General features: G+C 36.6%; 1 protein-coding gene and 1 pseudogene across 2 annotated transcripts in view; one reads left to right on the top strand and one right to left on the bottom strand.

Annotated features, from left to right (window-relative positions):
• PPP1CB (protein phosphatase 1 catalytic subunit beta) overlaps nt 1-13,020 on the top strand; it is a 37,730-nt gene extending 24,710 nt beyond the window's left edge. For both annotated transcript variants that reach the window (XM_024731522.1, XM_024731523.1), the window contains exons 6-9: nt 728-799; nt 5,184-5,335; nt 8,107-8,241; nt 11,206-13,020. In XM_024731522.1, the coding sequence (XP_024587290.1) occupies nt 728-799; nt 5,184-5,335; nt 8,107-8,241; nt 11,206-11,310 (464 nt within the window). In that variant the 3' untranslated portion in view covers nt 11,311-13,020. The remainder of the gene's footprint in view (nt 1-727; nt 800-5,183; nt 5,336-8,106; nt 8,242-11,205) is intronic.
• Nucleotides 13,021-15,117: 2,097 nt separating this feature from the next.
• Nucleotides 15,118-18,719, bottom strand: LOC112390564 (phosphatidylinositol 4,5-bisphosphate 3-kinase catalytic subunit alpha isoform-like; annotated as a pseudogene).
• Nucleotides 18,720-22,036: the final 3,317 nt, after the last annotated feature.

Below are 22,036 nucleotides of genomic sequence, written 5' to 3' on the forward strand. Positions count from 1 at the left end.
AATGCTAAAAGACAGATAGATGCACTTATCTAGGCTTGAGGTAGTAATTGTTTATTCTCTGATAGGACATAATTTACTATGTTAATTGAAACATTTTACAGTAGATACTAAACATGGAAGAAATTGTAGCTCTTGCACACTAGTATAGTTAAGAATAGAAATGTAGCAATGTGAATATGGAATGTGAGACATGAATTGTCTACCAAAGAGAAATACTAGGTTACTTAAAAGATTTCTAAGTATTTTCATGTGCTTTTTGTTTATCTTTCTGATCAACAATTATGCTTTTATGTAAGAAATTGAGCATGTTGGAGTGGGATGTAGGAAGGTCTTAATGGGACATGGTGAGCACTTTAAGTAAACATGTTTAAGTGGTAAGAAGTGGCAAAACTTCTTAGTAGGAAGGATTGGAATTGAGTGCGTTCCTGTGAAGAGCAGGGAATGATTGGAAAGAAAGAAGAGTGGTAGGAGTTTTTTTTCCTTGAAAAATCTTTTGAAATGAAAAGTTTTATTCCCCTGGTAGGAAAAAATGGAGAAGACCTAATGGTAATGTTCTGTTGTATCAAAGTGGGATTCTATTTAATAACCCAATATATTAAAGGTAACATTGAAAGGAACACTTGAAATATCTTTAATTTCACATAGTAAATCTACTTTGATTAAATGCTTTTTATTTGAGTGAAAATTTTTCCGATGTCAGTACTATGAGTCGTCTTTTCATTTATAGGACTGTCACCAGACTTGCAATCCATGGAGCAGATTCGGAGAATTATGAGACCCACTGATGTCCCTGATACAGGTTAAGTATATAGAGAAGTTTAATCAACATTTAATGTAAAATGTTGGCATATTTGAACTTAATTATATTTAATGGAAGTAGGATTGTATTGTGTAATAAATAATAGAGCTTTTTTTATAGTCAATAAACTAGCTACAGATTACTTGGAATAATACAAAATATTTCACTTTCCACTAATACTCCAAAGTACAGACGTTTTAAATTTTATATGTAACCATAATATGGATCTGTCAAACTTACTTTTCACAAAAGTTCTGCTATTGAGCCCCCTTACCTTCCAGTCTTTCTAAATTCCTTTATTCATATCAACATTGGTTATGTTCTTCAAACAGTTGTTAAAAATTAGTCGAAAGTTTTTAAATTAAAATAGTCTTTCTTAGCCAAGGTTACAATTACCTTCTTTTACTTTATCTAGTAGTTTTCTGTTATTTTCTGTATCATCTATATTTCAAAGTTTTAGAGCTCTTAAGGCTCTTGAGACAGAAGGCTCTAGAGATGTGTGGTTAATGTTATGAAAATTGTGAACATTTATGTGAAAAAAAATATGAAAATTGACTATGTGGATATTGAGCATAACTTTCAGATTTTCAGTAAAGCAAATAAAACAGAAGCAAATAAGTTCCAACTGAGGATAAATTGCTGTGTCGATTAACAAAGCCTAATGTAATTTTATAAATAAATGTTAGGTACAGTTGCCACTTACCCTGACTTTTCTGTTGGCTTTTAAATGATAATTATTCATATTTGAGTACTGGTATATGTACTAATTATGGTGTTCATATCGTAAAATACCATGAAGACCTGTGAATTGAATGCAGTTAGTGTGTTGTTTCCTCAGTTCAACTTTTGCTTAAAACATCAGTACCTTTCTGTGTGACATTTTCTGACAACCTGTGTGTGCAGTTTTTCCATACCACAGCCAATTCTCCAATACCATGTGGGTATCTGGCAGTTCATTTCAATTCTGACACTAACCCCTGAAGTTAGCCCAGACCCCACAGGTTAAGGGCTCCATTCCACAATTCTGCTCCCACTTCAGATGCCAGCCTCAAGTGGGGTCTCCAGGAGAACCACACTTCTGCCTGGCAGACAACAAATTCAGAGGTTCCCACAACCACTTCCTCAGATGCTTTACTTAGACATGTACCAGTTTATTATAAAGGATACAAATTCAGGAACAGCCACATGGAAGAGATACACAGGGCAAAGGTATGGGGAGAGCCCCGTGTTGGTAGGTGAACAGCTTCTATACCCTTGGGCATCAGCGTGTTCACCAACCTGGAAGCTACCCAAATCTAGTTGTTCAAGGGTTTTTATAGAACTTCGTTTCTAGCCCTCCACTCTCACCCCTCCCCAGAGGTGGCGGGTACAGAGTGGGAGGGCTGAAAGTTCTAACTCTCTAACCATGTGTTTGGTCTTTGTGCTGACTGGGTCCCATGGTGAAGTTTCTGGGTCCCCCCCAACCCACCTAGGTCCCCTCATTAGCCTAAACTCAGGTGTGATGGAAAGGAGGCTCCTTATGAACAACAAGACACTTCTATCAGGAAATTCCAAGGGTTTTAGCTTTGTGCCAGGCATTGGAACAAAGAACAAAAGTATTTTTATTATGTCACACTGTCTTACTGTTAAAAGCATTAACAAAAGCAAAATTGCCCTTTCGCTCAGTTTCTACCAGGCTTTTAAAAAACAAAAACAAAAAAAACTTACATTATTGGATTGATTGTCCCGTTATCTGTGTAGTCAGACCCACCGGATACCTATTGTATTCATCAGTTCTCAACAAACTTTAATATCTAAAATGAGGATTGCCTAGAGCGCCATAGGGTCTAGAAATCCTATTATGCGTTAGGAACATTATATATATATGGAGGGGAAAGGTCTTTTAGCTTACTGATAAGAGAATTATTTATTGGTAATTTTGTAAAGGAGAATTGATTATTCGTCAAATAGGGTTGGGCTAGATGGTACTAACTTCATTTCCCACTCTTAAGATCCAAAGACTAGAAAAGTAAGCATTAAAAAATATTTGTGAACCAGTGCCTGAGTAAACCATGGCTAAACCTCTAAATTGGATTGTTAATAACATGCATCTGGTTGCTTGTTCTCAAGTGTGATTGTACTGTTTTACTCAGTGTACTAAAGTATACTGACAGTGTAATGATACCACTCAGAATGCTACTCGTGACTATAAAGCAACCGTTATAAACAGTTGTATAGATCCTCTGTTATCAGTAAGCCACCAACATACTGCATATTGCGGTAAGTTGTCTAATAACTTGCTTGAGTGACACGATGTTTTTGTATTGATTATAAAAAGAAAACATGCGTTTTTCCAGATTTTGATTATAATTATAGAATATATTTGACCAAACCTAATAGAAACTAGTATTTAAATAATAGGGTATTTATTTAAAATAAGGTACAATATAAGTTTAAGTGACACCATCTTCAGAGTTTCTGTTGTTGGTATAGTTCAGACATAAATCGGTTTCAAGGATGGCACGTTAGGTTTCTCTTTTTATCATATTTTAATGGGAAGTTTCCGAGATGCTAAAAACAGTCATTTTGAGCTTTCATATTCTCTGTAATCTGTAGAAATTTAATTTATAAATTACGTTTTTTGAGACAATAGCCTAATGATGATATTGCTTATTCATTAGGGATTGGATTATAAACATTGAACCTTGACTCTGAGATTCTTGTCTCAATCCATTAAGATTAAGGAACGCCACATTGTTGTTGCTACAATTATTTGATTTTGTATGCATCTAGTCTGTTGCATTTTCCAGATAATTCCAAAAGCGACTACATTCTACTTTTATTGTCACATTAAAATTGTAGAATAATATTTTGACCTCACTGCTGCTTCTGTGGAAACAGACTGGAAAGTATGAGCATTATAGAGCAGTGTGTGTGTGTATTTAAAGAATCAGCTTCTGATTCTTTAGAGACCAGAAAGAGCTTTTAAACTGAGACCATCCCAATGGATTTTGTATGCTGGTGGATTTCTTAAAACATCATGACAGGAGTTTAGGAAATAATGATAGAAATTAAGCGAGCATTGCCACGATTTCTACAGGGTGTTTTAGATACTTCCCCTATCAAGATAAGCTGTACTGTGACTCAAAGTGAAAATCTCCTTTCGTGATAAGCTATATTATGAGGTATATGGATTATCAAAAAAAACTTTAAAGCTGACTCATTCTAAAACAGTCTTCCCTTAGTACCATAGTTCTTAGAAAACTGAATATCACCGTCTCAACATCCACCCTTTCTTAATCTCACTACAACTTGACTTTACCCTCTCTCTTCCCCTCAACCGTCAAGATACTGCTTTCATTATGGTCTGATAATCTAATTGTAAATAGCATAGGTTTTTGTCCTAATCCACTTGTTCATTGTACTTGAAACTTAACCATTTCCTACTTCTAGATAATTCTTACCCTTTCAGGAGATCCTACTATTCTAATCTCTTCCTTTTGTTTTGACTATTCCTTCCCAATACTTTTTGCTCATTCCTTCTCTGCCTGCTTATTAAATGTTTGATTCCTGTTCATTTACTGGTCTTCTTACTTTACATTCCCAAGATGGTCTCAGCCCCTTCTAAGATTTACACTACTATTAGTAAGATGAAGATACTTAGATAAATATTTTTAGCTCTGACCTCTTTTTTTAAGCCCAAAACATTCTAAAGTCAAGGATCTGATCTGATTTTGTTCCTCCATATACTTTATTTAAATCCTCCAGGCCTTTGTAGAAAATGTTTTCTTCCATCAAATTGATCTATAGATCAAATTAGTTCCAGTGAAATCTCGATTAGGTCTACAGAATTTGACAGACTGATTCAGAGGTTTATATGTGGAAGAACAAAGGATTAAAAGTAACCAAGACAATCCTGAAGAAAAATATTAAGCAGGGGGTAGGCCTACCAAATAGGAAGATTTATTTAAAAGCTCTAGTGTGTTATTGGCTCAGTGTTAAATAAAGTAGATTAATGGAATAGACTACAGCACCAGAAACAGGATAGTTAGCTCTGTAAGGAAAGGATGAACTATTCAGGAAATGCTACTGGGTCAATTGGTTATCCATACTGAGAAACTATAGATAGAAGACGAACAACCTTTTCCAATATATGCTTTAGAGTGAGCCATGCACACATGTCTTCTCTGTGGAAAGGGTTGGCGAGTACTGCTTTAAGTCGGGCACAATTGTATTTGCATGGTTACTTTAACAAAAAATGGCTAAGTTTGATAGGCTGGGATACTAGGGGGCAAGTGATTATTACTATTATTAAAGGGTAAGAGGACAGGAGAACAAATGTGATGTAGATATACTTTATAAATTTTGTTTTGTTTTTTCATTGCTGTGTTTTTATTCTTTAAAGGGTTGCTCTGTGATTTGCTGTGGTCTGACCCAGATAAGGATGTGCAAGGTTGGGGAGAAAATGATCGTGGTGTTTCCTTCACTTTTGGAGCTGATGTAGTCAGTAAATTTCTGAATCGTCATGATTTAGACTTGATTTGTCGAGCTCATCAGGTATGAAATAAGAAAACTTGGATGTTTTGATGTTTATTAACTTCACCCAGGTGTACTCCTTTTATTTTTGAGGAAATTGAGATCCAAGAAAGCTAATTATACAAGGAAAGCAGTAGAAGAGGTAAAGCCTATACCTTGATCTCACAATTAACAATCTAATGATTAGTTAACCCTTTCTCACCCTCTAAGGGGAAAGGTTTCAAAGGAATATATTTTTGTAGTGTACTGCAATACTAACAGATTTTTCAGTTCTTGTCTGAAGCTTTCTAGAAATATTTGACCCCATTTTAATATGATAGTTACATATTATAGATAAAAATCAAATGAACTGTGTGGATTTTGATAAGAACAAACCACACTGTAAAGAGACAATTGGGGAAATTCGATTATAGGCTAGGTATTAGATATCAAGGAATTGTTGTTAATTGTTTTAGCTCTGTGATGATACATATTGCTATGTAAGAAGGATGTCCATATTTTTCGAAATGCCTCCTCAAGTACATAGGGTAAGATGATGTATCTAGGGTTTGTTTTAAAATAACAAAAGCAAGATGCAGACATAGAGAATGGACTTGAGGACACGGGGAGAGGGAAGGGTAAGCTGGGAAGCAGTGAGAGAGTGGCATGGACATATATACACTACCAAATGTAAAATAGATAGCTAGTGGGAAGCAGCCACATAGCACAGGGAGATCAGCTCAGTTCTTTGTGTCCATGTAGAGGGGTGGGATAAGGAGGGTGGGAGGAGATATGGGGATATATGTATATGTATACCTGATTCACTTTGTTTTAAAGCAGAAGTTAACACACCATGGTGAAGCAGTTATACTCCAGTAAAGATGTTAAAAAAATAAAATATCAGCAGAGAAAAGCGGGGGTGGATAAATGAAATAAATGTAGCAAAGTCTTGGTAATTATTGAATCAGGTTGATGAGTAAATGGGAGTTTATTGAACTCTCTCTAGTTTTGTGTATATTTGAATTTTCATTGAAAAAAAATACATGTACAATTTAGGCGTATTTGGGGTTTTTTTTGTCCTTCACCGATAGATTATAAACTCCGTGGGCCTCTCACTGTTGTGGCCTCTCCCATTGCGGAGCACAGGCTCCGGACGCACAGGCTCAGCGACCATGGCTCACGGGCCCAGCCGCTCCGCGGCATGTGGGATCTTCCCGGACCAGGGCACGAACCCGTGTCCCCTGCATCGGCGGGTGGACTCTCAACCACTGCGCCACCAGGGAAGCCCACATTATATACTCTTTAAGGAGAGAATTGTGACTTGTTGGCCTTTGAATATCCATTGCCTTGTGAATTTACTGACATATTGTAACATGTAGTTAGTGTTTGTTAACAAAAGCTTATTTTAACAATATATCAAGTCCTCATGCTCTCTAGAACATAACTAATTTAAAATACATTGAAAAGCATTTTTTTAAATCTTTTTTTGCTACTTTTTTAAGTATTTGAAATTTGTAAGTATAATACTTTAAGATTCCTTGTTATTTCTTCGTTAAGGCAAAATTTGTTAATTATATGCTATTCTACAGTACTCCCGTTTTTTCTGTGGTCTTGCTCCCCATAACCCTTGACTACTTCTACCTTCTTTATGTGATCCTATGTGATAACAAAGATGACAGGCTTCTCATTTTCTGCACATGTTGTATATCAAATGCCTTTTTTGCTATTAAAATTTCCTAGTTCAATTAAGTGAAGTTATGTCCCCAAATCCTTTGCTTTTGGCGTATTTTTTAATCAGTGAACATTGTATTTATAGTTTAGGTAATTAAAATAAGTCTTCCACAAGATAACAGGGCAGAGTTGCTGAGTTTCCTAATAAAATATCCACTGATAATCAGTTTTTTCAGCCATAGGTCTCTATTCATTTGTCTTTTCAGAAATAGTGATGATTTTTAAAAGTCAGGTTACTGAACTACCTTAGTTTGCATGATCTTTTTCTAGACACCTCCAAAATCCTGTTCTGCTTATTTTCAAACTTACTGTCTCTAAAATTAAGAGATTTATGATGGGAAACAACACAAACTACAGATATTTCCTTTTTTAAAAACCCTGTTCTTTTAGTAAATACGTGAATAAATAAGTGAACGAGCAAACTAAGAACTAAAAGGACATACTGAGTGCCAAGCAGTGTGCTGAGCTGGAGTAGATAAGGTGGACAGAGTCTTAACAGAAAAGGTTAATATCTAAATTTTACCATGAGGTAATAACAAGCAGCACATGTACCTGATACTAAAGTAGGAATTATATAAAAATGTAAATAATTGTGGAAGTGCTTTCTCCAAGTATTGGTAGGATAATTTTGCTTAATCAAAGAATACCTAGAAGACTTTAGAAAGTATTCTTGCCTACTACAAATAAATAGAAAATATTTACATGTCATTGCATACCTCTCAAATCTGTAGACTGGGAAACGTGTTGTTTAGTTCACTCAGGAATTGACAACAGATTCTAGAAGTCATGTTAAATCATTAAGGAAAAGAGTTACACACAAAGAAGTGTAATCTATAGGCAGCTAATTTTTTGTAGTGTGATCTGTGTACAGTAAGCTCAACTTAGTAAAGTTTTCAGTGTGTGGCTATGTAATACTAATAGGAAATTAGAAAGTGGAACAAAAATCAAGCTTCCAAAACAAAACAGGGTTTTTTTTTTTTTTTCAGGTCTTTGTCACATTAATCTTAATTAGTATTAATGGTTGAGAATTTCAAAGAACACATAAATAAGTGTGTTTTTTCTTTTGACTTTTTCTTTGCCAGGTGGTGGAAGATGGATATGAATTCTTTGCTAAGCGACAATTGGTAACCCTATTTTCAGCCCCAAATTACTGTGGCGAGTTTGATAATGCTGGTGGAATGATGAGTGTGGATGAAACTTTGATGTGTTCATTTCAGGTATGATACAATATATCAACTTTGAACAACTAGAAATCTCTTTTTTTGTTTGTTTTTTTGTTTGTTTTGTTTTTTGCAGTACGCGGGCCTCTCACTGTTGTGGCCTCTCCCATTGCGGAGCACAGGCTCGGGACGCACAGGCTCAGCAGCCATGGCTCATGGGCCCAACTGCTCTGCGGCATGTGGGACCTTCCCGTACCAGGGCACGAACCCGTGTCCCCTGCATTGGCAGGCAGACTCTCACCCACTGTGCCACCAGGGAAGCCCCTCTTTTTTTTTTAATTGAAGTATAGTTGATTTACAATGTTGTGTTAGTTTCTGGTGGAAAGCAGTGATTAAGTTATACATATATATGTATTCTTTTTCATATTCTTTTCCATTGTGATTTATTACAGGATATTGAATATAGTTCCCTGTGTTATACAGTAGAACCTTGTTGTTTATCTAATTTATATATAGTAGTTTGAATCCGCTAATGCCAAACTCCTAATTTATCCCTCTGCCACCCCTTTTCCCCTTTGGTAACCAAAAGGTTTTAACAACTAGAAGTCTAATTAAAACTATTGTCAGAAGAATTTTCTTTCAGATTGTGTTCTTTCCTTCAGTTAGTATAGAAAATCAGTTTTGTTCAGAAGTAAAATCACTTATAGACTCCTTTAGAGATTTCTATTTTCATTCACAAACGCTCCAGTCTTTTTGGTATATAACCCATAATTAGAGTTTTAGGAAACCTGAGTCGTGTCAGTCATTCTTGATGCAGGTGTTTAAATTGTTAAATTCCTGTATGAATCCTTAGATAGTGGCTTACCTACTAAAAGAATGTAAATTCAGTGAATAATTTAGATTTTGTTTTCTTCTGCAAGATGAATAGGTAGGACAGGCGTTGAGTGGAGAGAGTTATATTATAAACTTCGATTAAAATAATGTAGAATATTTACCTAAGAAAAACTTTCCTAAGAAAAACTTTCCAAATAATCTTAAAGTATCAATTTGTGAATATAGAGACATTTACATTTTAAAAAGAGACCAGGGCTTCCCTGGTGGCGCAGTGGCTGAGAGTCCGCCTGCCGATGCAGGGGACACGAGTTTGTGCCCCAGTCCGGGAAGATCCTGCATGCCGCGGAGCAGCTAGGCCCGTGAGCCGTGGCCGCTGAGCCTGCGCGTCTGGAGCCTGTGCTCCGCAACGGGAGAGGCCACAACAGGGGGAGGCCCACGTACCACAAAAAAAAAAAGAGAGAGAGACCAGCTTTAACTTTAGTGTGCTCCTTAAAATCATTCTTGTTCATGGACTTAAATCACTTTAATACTTAGCTTTTTGCAAAGGTTATTTTATGTCCTTAATATCACACACTGTATTTCTCTTTTTAAATGTAGAAGGGGTTTGTTGCTATCAGTTAGTGGACTTGAATGCTAAATGTTTGACTTCTCATTTTCAGTTTAAACATAGTAACCAGGCCTTATCCTTCAACAGTTGCCATAATCGAGTTGTATTAATATATCCCGCCCCCCGCACCGGGGCACTATGACACTCTGAATAAAAATGCTTATGAGTCTTTTCTACACGTTTTTTATGTAAATACTGAAATTCTCTACCTGAAATGTAGGTTAAAGCTCTGTTTACACCCAGAAGAATAAACATAATTTTTAAATGTCAGATAGTAACAAGTATTGGTGAGGATGTGGAGAAGTTGGAACCTTATGCATTGATAGTGGGAATGGGAAATGGTGTGGCTGCTTTGCAAAACAGTTTGGCAGTTCCTCAAAAAGTTAAACATAGAATTTCTATATGACCCAGCAATTCCACTCCTAGGAATATACCTGAAAGAATTGAAAACAGGTACTCAAATACATGTATATGCATATTCATAGGAGCATTATTTATAATAGCCAAAGGTAGAAATAACCCAGATGGCCATTAGCTAAAGAGTGAATAAACAAAATGTGGAATATCCATAAAATGGCATATTGTTGGCAATTAAAAGTAATGAAGTACTGGGAATTTCCTGGTGGGTCCAATGGTTAGGACTCTGCACTCTCACTGCCAAGGGCCTTGGTTTGATCCCTGGTCGGGGAACTGAAATCCCATAAGCCGCGTGGCATGGCCAAAAAAAAAAAAAGTAATGAAGGACTAATATATGCTACAACATCAAAATCATTATCTTAGTGAAAGAAGCCAGTCACAAAAGACCATGCATTGTGTGGTTTCATTTATTTAAAATAGCCAGAAAAGACAAATCAATAGAGAAGGTAAAGTAGTGACTGCTTGGAGTTGAAGGGAGTTTTAGGGGAGTGGAGAATGGAAATAGGGAGGGAGTGATTGCTTATGGGAACAAGGTTTCTTCCTGGGGTGACAAAAACGTTCTAATGTTAGATTATAGCAGTGGTTGTATAGCTGCAAGTATATAAAAAATTGTTGACTTGTTACATTTTAATGGTTGAACTTTATGGTATCTAATATATATAGCTTTTTTAAAATAAAAGATCTGTGTACACATAATAAATCAAGATCTGAAGAGTTTGTGACTAATTACCCTCTAAATAGTAGAAGAATTATGATGAGAACCTAGGTGTTTTGACTCTTAAACTAGTATTCTTCGACATAGAGATATGCTAATTTGAAAATTTTTTTATTGATACTTAAGTTTAAGGATTGGGTAGTTGAAGGGATTTGTGTACTTGAGCTTTTGTACAGCAGAAAATAACACAACATTGTAAAGCAACTATATGCCAATAAAAAATAAAATAAATAAAAATTTAAAATTATCAATGGAATGACCAGCAATAGCAATATTCAGACATTTACTGTACTCTTTAAATGTGAGAAATGTTTGTGGAACTTTGCTGTTTTCTTCTACAGTTTTATAATTGATGTCATTTATTGAAAGGCCCACTATTGTAACAGTAATTTCCTTAAACTTATTGTACTTGAAAAAATAACATTGTTACTAAATTATTTACTTTAAGATATTGAAACCATCTGAAAAGAAAGCTAAGTACCAATATGGTGGACTGAATTCAGGACGTCCCGTCACTCCACCTCGAACAGCTAATCCACCGAAGAAAAGGTGAAGAAAGGAACTCTGTAAAGAAACCATCAGATGTGTTAAGGACATACTTCATAATACATAAGTGTGCACTGTAAAACCGTCCGGCCATTTGACACCCTTTATGATGTCACACCTTAACTTAAGGAGACGGGTAAAGGATCTTAAATTTTTTTCTAATAGAAAGATGTGCTACACTGTATTGTAGTAAGTATACTCTGTTATAATATTCAACAAAGTTAAATCCAAATTCAGAATTGCCCATTAAATTTACATCTTCACGTATCACAGTTTTTAAAGTTGAAAAGCATCCCAGTTAAACTAGATGTGATAGTTAAACCAGATGAAAGCATGATGATCCATCTGTGTAATGTGGTTTTAGTGTTGCTTGGTTGTTTAATTATTTGGGGCTTGTTTTTGTTTTGTTTTGTTTGTTTTTGCTAAAATAATGGCAAATTCTTTAAATTTTTTCCCAGACATTTTAAAAAGTGAAATGTGGGAAGAGCTTTAAAGACGTTCATCGACTATTAATTTTCCATTGCTTATTTACTTATGTACCTGTTTGATCTCACTAAGAAAACTTATGCCTCATTACAGTAAAAAGGAATTTAAGAGATATTTTTTAAAAATATGCAGACTGTCCAATCGAGTGATTTAATCAGTTTGGGCAAACATTACGGCTGATAGTGAATATCTTGCTTTATAGAGAAATTGCCACTGATTTGGATTTGTGCGCTCTAATTCTAACTTATTGATGCTCTATCGTGCAGTAGCATTTTCATTTAACTTTAAGATAAGGCTCATTTAGCATACCCAACTAGTTGGTGATGTGATTATGTGGTACCTTGGCTTTAGGTTTTAATTCGCACGGAACACCTTTTTGGCATGCTTAACTCTCTGGTAACACCCTCACCTGCATTGGTTTTGTTTTTTGGTTTTTGTTGTTGTTGTTGTTGTTTGTTTTTAGATCCACAGAACATGAGAATCCTTTTTTGACAAGCCTTGGAAAGCTGACCTTATCTCTTTTTCCTCCCTCTGTACGAAGGATGTATTTAAATGAATGCTGGTCAGTGGGACATTTGTCAACTATGGGTATTGGGTGCTTGACTGTCTAATATTGCCATGTGAATGTTGTATACGATTGTAAGGCTTATGTCACTAAAGATTTTTATTCTGATTTTTCATGATCAAAGTTCATATGATATTGTATAGACATGCTTTGTAGTGAACTATAGTAGCAATAATTTCTGTACATGATCAAGGGTTTATTGCAGCATTTCTTTTCCTGTTCTTTTTTTTTTTTAAGGGTAGTATTAACAAATGACAGGAATAGAAAAGTCAACATAAAGATTTTAGAAGGAGAACTTACAGGACACAGATTTGTGATGCTTTGGATGCAACACTTTTGGATGTGATTCTCAAAGCTTTTATTGAGCGTTGTCAAATTTGTAAGCTTCATAGGGATGGACATCATATTTATAAATGCCCTTCTATAAGTGCTACCATAGATGTGAAATTCTTGACCTTAATATCGTCTTTGAAAATGTTAAATTGAGAATTCTGTTGACTTACGTTTTAAGAATTGGCGTATTGTATTACTGCAAGAGATTTGATTTTCAGCACAGTGCAACGTTCTTTCAAATGCATATGTCTTTTTTTTCTAATTCCATTTTGTTTTAAAGCACATTTTAAATGTAGTTTTCTCATTTAGTAAAAGTTGTCTAATTGATATGAAGCCTGACTGGTTATTTTATTCCTTTTTTTTTTTTCTTTTACAATGAGACATTTAAACACACATTTTATTCAAATAGATTTTAATGTTTTTGACGCATACTGAATTGGTTTTTTTTTTAAATTGTCCATGTACTGCATATGATGTATTAGGTTAGGTCACACAGGCTTTTTATCTAATGTGATTTAAATATCTTCCTAGCTGAAGAATAAGTTGAGCAATTTTAAATAGAATTTTAGATGTATTCTTATCAGTGTAGTGTGAAGGGGGTCTAGAAAATAAGCCTTTGGCAGGAGACAGGGCAGTCTTTTATTAATCTTAGTAATAGTCAAAACACATTAATTTAGATCCTACATATTGGGTTTTTGTAGTAATTTAGCCAGGTCAGTACTGAATATGAAAAAAATAGTCACTAATTAAGCAAATTAATATTGGTCGCTGAATTTGAAGAATAGAAATTTATCATGTTTTAAAATTATTCAAGCAGTCTTAAAATACTTTAACAGCTTCTATTCCTATAATGTGTTCATTACAAATATTATTTGCTTGGCTCTGCTACTTGAAATAAATAAAACTTTCTTAGCAGAAAAATATCCTATAATTCTAGTGTCACTAATTTGTTCTTCCCTTTTGCTAATTTATATCATTTTTCCTCTGATTTTTAATAATTTTCTATATTCAAATTTATTCTAAACGTCATGACATTCAGAGTCATTAAACACACTAGATAACTGTGATAATGTGATGGATCCACATGGATTATTATGGTGCATTTCTGTTCTTGAATGGAAAGAATCAACTACAAATTGCATTTGAAGCTTTACCATTCATTATTTTAATTTTGCCCGGGGACCAATTTTAATCATGATCAGCAGGACAGGTTTGTTCAAAATGTTGAGTCAAAATACCTGCAAGCAGAATTTTAAAGTTTAAAATGTGGCTGGTTGGAAGTGGAAGAGGTTATAATAGGCCTTAAAAAAAAATTGTCTAAGGGAAAACCAGGAGCATCTTGAGATGTGTCCCTTAAGAGTATATAAAAGTGTATTATATCGAGCCAAGGAACTTAAGTATATCTCCATATATAAGTTCACGTACATTCCTGTGTCTGCTTGGCAACTGTTAACTTCTGAACCAAAAGAACAAATTTTTTTCTTTCACATCTTTACATTAAAAATGCGTTTAGAGAAGGAAAATAGGCTTACTTTACTCTTGCTGCCCTGACTCAATCCACCTCTTCTCTTCCTTGTAAATCCATCCCTGAATAAAAGCTGTGCCTGAGAAAACACTTAATAGCCTGACTATACCAGTTCCCTCACGTAGAAATACTCTATCCCTTTTTTGCTAGTAGATTTCAATGTTTTATAATTTCCTTAAACAGCTAAAAAGTGGTTAAAGAGAGTTTAAAGTGACAGGGTACCTTGCAAAATCAACAGCAGTTCAATAAAACATAAATTGATTCCCTGTAAGTATACGATGAAAGTTTTATCTTTATTCTCTTTATAATGTTTCAACAAAAGTGAAATTTAGATACAGTGTAGAAAGTTTGATCTCTTGTTCAGTTTTACCTGTACTTTTGAATGCCAGAATTGCTAAATAAATCCCGATTAGAAAAAAACTTTTTAATAAGAAATTTTCATTATTTTCCAATCTTAGTGTAATTTAACATCAAAGTCCAGTTTACATGGACCTAATGCAATAATATACTTTGTTATGTCCACATTTCAAAACATGAAACATTTGCAAGACAAAAAAAAATCATTCTTTTTCCTTCTCCATCATTTCTATATATTTTGGGGGTTTTTTTGTTTTTTAAAAAAGATACGAACAATCACGAAGTTTACCTTTTTGGACTTAAGGCATAACATGAAATTGCACATTTTGAAATGTGAAAGCTTAATTTTGAAATGAATTAGTTCTATCAAACCCTGTTTGCGTTTACATTATTTAAATTATATAGTATTTTATTTCTATTCTTGCTGTAAATTCTAATGCTGTTCATGGATTGTGCATTTCCTGTGCAGTCAGTCTTTGCCTGTTGACAGTTACTAACAGTGCAGTATAGAATCCAGATACTGAGCTTTCAGTTTCTTAGTTATCATTTCAGTTCAAAGCATGCTGCTTAATTGTGTGGAAGATCCAATCCATTTTTGTTGTCCAGCCACCATAGTGTGCATCATTGGTTTTATGAAATATTCCAAAGCCTCTTGCTCAGTTTTATCTAAAGCTAGGGTCTTTCGAATGTATGCAGTATCATGAAAAGATTGTAGTTCTGGCATTCCAGAGCCAAGCATCATTGAGAAAAGATTTATGAAGAGATTGGCATGCTGCCGAATAGCTAGATAAGCCTTGTAACACATCTCCTGAAACCTCTCAGATTCTCTTATCTTTGTGCATTCTTGGGCTCCTTTACTAATCACTATTAAGAAATCTTGGGTCAAAACAAATGGTACACGCTCTCGTTTATAACCAGATTTTTTCTTCTTGTGATCCAAAAAGTGTCCAAAATCTGTATGAAACAGTTGTCCATCATCTTTAACCATGATGTTACTATTGTGACCATCTCCAATTCCCAAAATGAAGATAGCAACACAATACCCAGCACATGAACATGTAAACAGATCGATGGCTGCATATTTCTCCCTTGTTCTTGTCTCTGAGCCACTGATGTAGTGTGTGGCTGTTGAACTGCAGGGCACCTTTCAGGCCTCCTTTAGACTGAATTTGCATAATGGTGTGAATTTCTCACCACCTCAGTAAGTCCCACACAGTCACCAATTGACAACCATAAGGTAACATTTGAAAATCAAAACCTTGATTTTGTCAGATATTTTCCATAATGCAAATAATTTGAAGTGTTAGCATATCTTGCCATAAATCATCATTTAAAAAAATCTCGTTCTGAAAGAGTAATTCTGACGTGATGTCTGGGTTCTCCCAATTCAACCACAGTGGCCTTTTTGCAGAGGACATAATTTGACACTCTTCAAGCCTGAGATTTCCCAGCTGATGAGCAGGGTTTAGAGGCAATAGAAAGCCCTGAAGAGCATCAGTGAAATCTGGTAGCCGCATTTGCTCAACTAAAAACTTCATCTGCACCTTCTGTGTTTCATCCTTCTCTTGTTTGAGAATGTCAGTTAAGTTAATGAGCTCTTCCCATAGCTTCAATCTGCCTGTTCAGGTGTTTCAGATACACCCCACATGCACAGCAATAGGACTCCAAAAGCAGGCCAAACCTGTTTTACGGTGCATCTCAGATTTTAAATGCCAAAAGAAAAAGTGCCTAATCCTTTGATTAGTCAATGCTTTTTTGAGTAAAAATCTCACAAGTAGGTTATCCAAATACTGTTCATAGTTTAGGACCTGTACTAGCAGAATTAGGTACTGAGAAAGTTTGTCATCTGTTAAATATTTTTCTAAGCATTGAACAGCAAAACCTTGAACCATGGGATCTGGGTAATTGCAGTCCAGAAGCTCCATAGCCTGTTGAGGTTTGATTGGAGGCCAGTCGTTTACCAAGCAGTACATCTGAGCTACTTCATCGCTAGAATTCCATTTAACAGAGTTAATTCGGGTAGAATTTCAGGGATAGTTACACAAGTGTCTGTGGCTCCACAGAAAATCTCTTAGTGATTTCAGATAGAGGATCTCGTGTACAAATTGCTTGGAGCTGTTAGCATTTTCTCAATTCATTGTCTCTAGCTAGTCTGTTACTCAGTCCTGCATGGGAATAACTAAATCCTGCTTCTCGGGATACAGACCAATTGGCATGCTCTTCAATCACTGACATATCTGGAAACCTCACCGCACTGCCAAACCAGTCAAACTCCAACTCTAAACATGGAGTTTCTTTATTTGGATTTGATCCAGTAACACCAATAGAGTTCAGCAAATCTTCAAGTCCATGAGGTACTGGCGAAAGATTCAAAGCCATTTTTCCAGATACTAGAGTATCTGTGTAATCAAACAAGTTTATATTTCCCCAGCCCAATGGACAGTGTTCCTCCTTAGCACCCTTTCGGCCTTTAACAGAACAGATGGAAAGGCAAAGTCGAGCAGCATGAGGAAGATCAGGAATGTATATATCTTAATTCAGCCATTCATTCCACCTGGGATTGGAACAAGGTACTCTTTGAGTGTTCACATTATCACATAAGCGTTCTCCTCCATGGTAGATACCTGTTCTAACATAGATCTTGTCAGTGTCTCGAATATTTACATTCACATAGGTTGCACAAAGAATTTTTATTCTTGAGTGCACTATTTATAACCCAAAGGGATTTTGTAGATGTTTCTCCATTTGTATATGGTGTAGCTGTGGAGATGCATCTGGAATAAGATGGCATTGTAAAAATCCATTGGCAGTTGAGAGTAGAGCCTTTCTTTAGCCATCAGCATCAAACTGGGCATCCTCCCAAGCATTATACAGCTTCTTATATACTTACACTAAGGATATTTTTCTAGAAAGTATTTGTCACATCCACACACTTTTTTTTTTTTTTTTTTTTTTTTTTTTTTGCGGTACGCGGGCCTCTCGCTGTTGTGGCCTCTCCCGTTGCGGAGCACAGGCTCCGGACGCGCAGGCTCAGCGGCCATGGCTCACGGGCCCAGCCGCTCTGCGGCATGTGGGATCTTCCCGGACCGGGGCACAAACCCGCGTCCCCTGCATCGGCAGGCGGACTTTCAACCACTGCGCCACCAGGGAAGCCCCACACACTTTTAAAATATACTTGCCCTGATATTCTAAAGCACAGAGTTTCAGTTGTTCAGATGATAGCAACATACTTTGAATTTTTTTCCTGATCACGTCAGCAATTACTTGTTCTGGCACACAGTCATGGTTTGATTTTCAGAGTATACTTCACTGCTTGTCATTTGGAGAAACTGTTACCCAAATCACCACTATATTCGCCCTTTATCCAATTTATTATGTAGGCGCTTTGGCAGTTCTCGTGAAGATTCTACATTTGGAGGATAGACATACATTGCTCTACCATGAGGTGAATTGAGATCCGTAAGATCCACAGCTTTACAAACATTGAGAATATTTCTTCGAAGTCCTGTACTTCTGGATCTATAACCATATCGAATTCACACACTGGCATGCCAACGGCAAAACCAGTTTCTCGGTTGAGGATCTTTTCTTCATGGTTGCCTAATGGTTCAGTTACTTTTTTAAAGGGTTGAAAAAGCGTAAGGTCACAAAGTCGTTTCATGAAAAAATTCTTCCCTTTCTGCTTCTTGGGTAACACAAAAGGTAAGAACATTCATCTTGAAGTTGATGGCGAGGGTATTTTCTCACTTCTTTAAATAGTTCATGTTTTATAGTTATTAGTGTAGCCTCACGGAGGCATTCTGAAGTTACTATCATCCCATTTGGTAGTAAACATTCTACTAGGAGTCTTGGCATCAAGTGGATGCCCCACAGTTCACCTGATGATGGTCTTGGAGGCATTGTTCTGATCCTTTACAAATTTTACATATAAAAGTACTTTGCAGAATTAGATGCGTGGCTGTCCCAAGGCAGAAATGCTCGGAGCTCCTAGAACCTAACCGCATCGCGTCCCGGCGAGGTCCCAGCCCCGCGGGCGGCACAGCCCCGCCTCCCGGCCCCCCTGCCCTGCCGCTCCGGAGCTGCCCGGCCACTGCCTCGCCAGCAGCCCGAGACCTCAGCGGCCGCCTAGAAGATTTTTAAAGTAAAAACTTCCTTCAGCTACCACCTCTTACATTGGTTGACATTAAATCATAAACTTAATTAATTTCTTATTATTTTCTTTCTTGTACAGATTGCCAGTGTTTTTATTAAACCTTATTTTTACAAAAGTGGCTGTAAATCTTTTTTCCTCTTAGGGATCTTTGCCAGCTAATGTGGTTACAAAATCTTACTTGTAACCCAGATTGTTTTGGGTATCAATAGAGTGGAAGATTACAAATGTGTTGTGAGGTGTGTGTTGTATGTATGTGAAAGGGAGCGAGAACAAACTGCCTGAAGCTCACAGATTCAGCATTTCTTTTTTTTTATTTTTATTTTTTTAATTTTTCTAAAATGATTTTATTTAAATAATTTTGACTCAAACTTTTAGCATTCATGGTAATTTGTATTTTGCCTTCGAATCTTTTTTTTTTAACATCTTTATTGGAGTATAATTGCTTTACAATGGTGTGTTAGTTTCTGCTTTATAACAAAGTGAATCAGTTATATATATACATATGTTCCCATCTCTTCCCTCTTGCGTCTCCCTCCCTCCCACCCTCCCTATCCCACCCCTCTAGGTGGTCACAAAGCACCCAGCTGATCTCCCTGTGCTATGCGGCTGCTTCCCACTAGCCATCTATTTTATGTTTGGTAGTGTATATATGTCCATGCCACTCTCTCACTTTGTCACAGCTTACCCTTTGCCCTCCCCATATCCTGAAGTCCATTCTCAGTCTGTGTCCTTATTCCTATCTTGCCCCTAGGTTCTTCATGACCTTTTTTTTTTCCTTAGATTCCATATATATGTGTTAGCATGCATATACACTGGAATATTACTCAGCCATAAAAAGAAACGAAATGGAGTTATTTGTAGTGACGTGGATGGACCTAGAGTCTGTCATACAGAGTGAAGTAAGTCAGAAAGAAAATCAGCATTTCTTTGATACTGCGTGCAAAAAGGTGGGAACCTAAGATCTATCCCTGGAGGTTTTCAGTCAAGCCTAGCCTGGGCTCACCAAGTAAGATGTGTTTTAATTTTTGCAGCTTCTTAACTCTGAGTCATTCAGTAGATGTACAGGCCAAAATTCTTCCCGAGAGAGCAATGACACCACAACTAAACATGTGAAGCTATCAGACTTTTACACCAACTATAATTATTATTACAATAGTGTGCCTTTTAGCACACTAATTTATAGTCTATCATGTATAAACATGATTATTGACAAAGTCACAAAGACAGAATACAGTACAACAGGAAAGAAGTAGTCCAGAGGAGTCCTTAATGTATGTAATACGTTTAACTGGAATAACTTAAGTCTTAAATCTAGTGTATTTCTTAGGAAAAAAGAGCCGAGGAAACAAAACCAGGGTGATGAAACTTTTTTTATCCGACTGCCTCCAATATGTGATTCTCAAACTGATACTGGGGGCTCCCCTGGTGGCGTAGTGGTTGAGAATCTGCCTGCCAATGCAGGGGACACGGGTTCGAGCCCTGGTCTGGGAAGATCCCACATGCCGCGGAGCGGCTGGGCCTGTGAGCCACAACCGCTGAACCTGCGCGTCTGGAGCCTGTGCTCTGCAACAAGAGAGGCCGCAATAGTGAGAGGCCCGCGCACCGCGATGGGGAGTGGCCCCCGCTTGCCGCAACTAGAGAAAGCCCTCCCACAGAAACGAAGACCCAACATAGCCATAAATTAATTAATTAATTAATTAAAAAAAGAAATTGAATACAATATTTTTTTAAAAACTGATATTGGCATAGTTTCTGAAAATGCTGTCACTTACCAACAGATTATTAACAGACTGACACCTACCCCACCATTCTTGGGGTAAACATGAGCTCTGTCTCTAGCTCTCTTAGTGTAATAAGGATTATTGAGAATGCAGGCGTGAGGGGCGGAATCACTTGAAAAATCGTATTCCGGTCGAACTCAGGAAACTACTCAACTTACCAAACTAAAAATTAATAACCTACTTCAATACCTCAGAAGAACTTACGTGAAGCCGAGCGTCCCATTCTGTTACACATCTGTTATGCAGTATATGCCTTAAGTTTTAGAAACAAATCCCTGTCTCCTGGGATAATTGCCCCAGGTTTTTGTAGCCCATCTCTAGCTGGGGCCTGGTAACACCACTGAAATTAATTTGATAATATCAAAAATCTAGGTTAAAAGCTTTCTATTTAATAGGGCTTCCCTGGTGGTGCAGTGGTTAAGAATCCACCTGCCAATGCAGGGGACATGGGTTTGAGCCCTGGTCCGGGAAGATCCCACATGCTGTGGAACAACTAATCTCGTGTGCCACAACTACTGAGCCTATGGCCTAGAGCCCGCGAGCCGCAACTACTGAAGCCCATGCGCCTAGAGCCCGTGCTCCGCAACAAGAGAAGCCATTGTAATGAAAAGCCCGCACACCGCAACGAAGAGTAGCCCCTGCTCGCCGCAACTAGAGAAAGCCCACAAGTAGCAACAAAGACCAAACGCAGCCAAAAGTAAATTAAATAAATTTAAAAAAGAAAACACCACTTTATAGCAGTACACCATATATACTCAATATGTTGTTTTAAAAAACCAGCTTTCTATTACTGTACTGTACAGCCTGTTTTTCATGGGGTACCCTAATCTTTTATTAAGTGAGTATCCTAAACTATTTGGGTATCCTCACTGACAGGTTAACACAAATTGTGATCTATTCCATTTTTGAAAGAAAATCAATTATTTGCTGTACAGATCCGTTAATATGTTGGGCGTTCCTTCAAAATGTTGTTCCATTTGGTCCTTAGAAGCCTTTGGGTCTAGATCAGTCTAATTTTGACTAGAATGTATGGACAGAGATTTTTTGTCTCTTTTGTTCGCTGACATGTCTCCAGCTTCTAGAGTAGTGCCTAGCACATAGTACGTATGCAAACGTTGGTTTAATGAATGGCAAATGAGTTTCAAAAATCACTATTACTACCACTATTTTGACACTGTGACCTTTTGGAGAAATTAGCAAAAAATAATATAGTTGCAGTTTTTATTTATCTTCATCTAACTGCTTTTTGTCTCGTACAAGAATGCTGGAATAGTCTCAGGAGAAAATTGATCTGGGTCTATATGGCAAAAATAGTTTGTTGTCCTGTAATCCTTATTTGGTAAAATATTGGTAAGTATGAGAAGTCAGTGTTCAGTTAGTTGAAGGAATGTTTCTCAGCTAGCTGCTGACAGGCACACTGGGGAAGTTGCCTCTTGTTCAGAATCAAACTTTCCAAGATCCTTATGGGTACTTTCTTGCCTCCCCTTTGCTATAGTTTATTTAGGTTCTGTTTTATTGACCTTAAAGTCATCT

The sequence above is a fragment of the Neophocaena asiaeorientalis genome, unplaced genomic scaffold (assembly GCF_003031525.2).
Source record: "Neophocaena asiaeorientalis asiaeorientalis breed wild unplaced genomic scaffold, Neophocaena_asiaeorientalis_V1.1 scaffold689, whole genome shotgun sequence".
In the NCBI taxonomy this organism is placed as follows: Eukaryota; Metazoa; Chordata; class Mammalia; order Artiodactyla; family Phocoenidae; genus Neophocaena; species Neophocaena asiaeorientalis.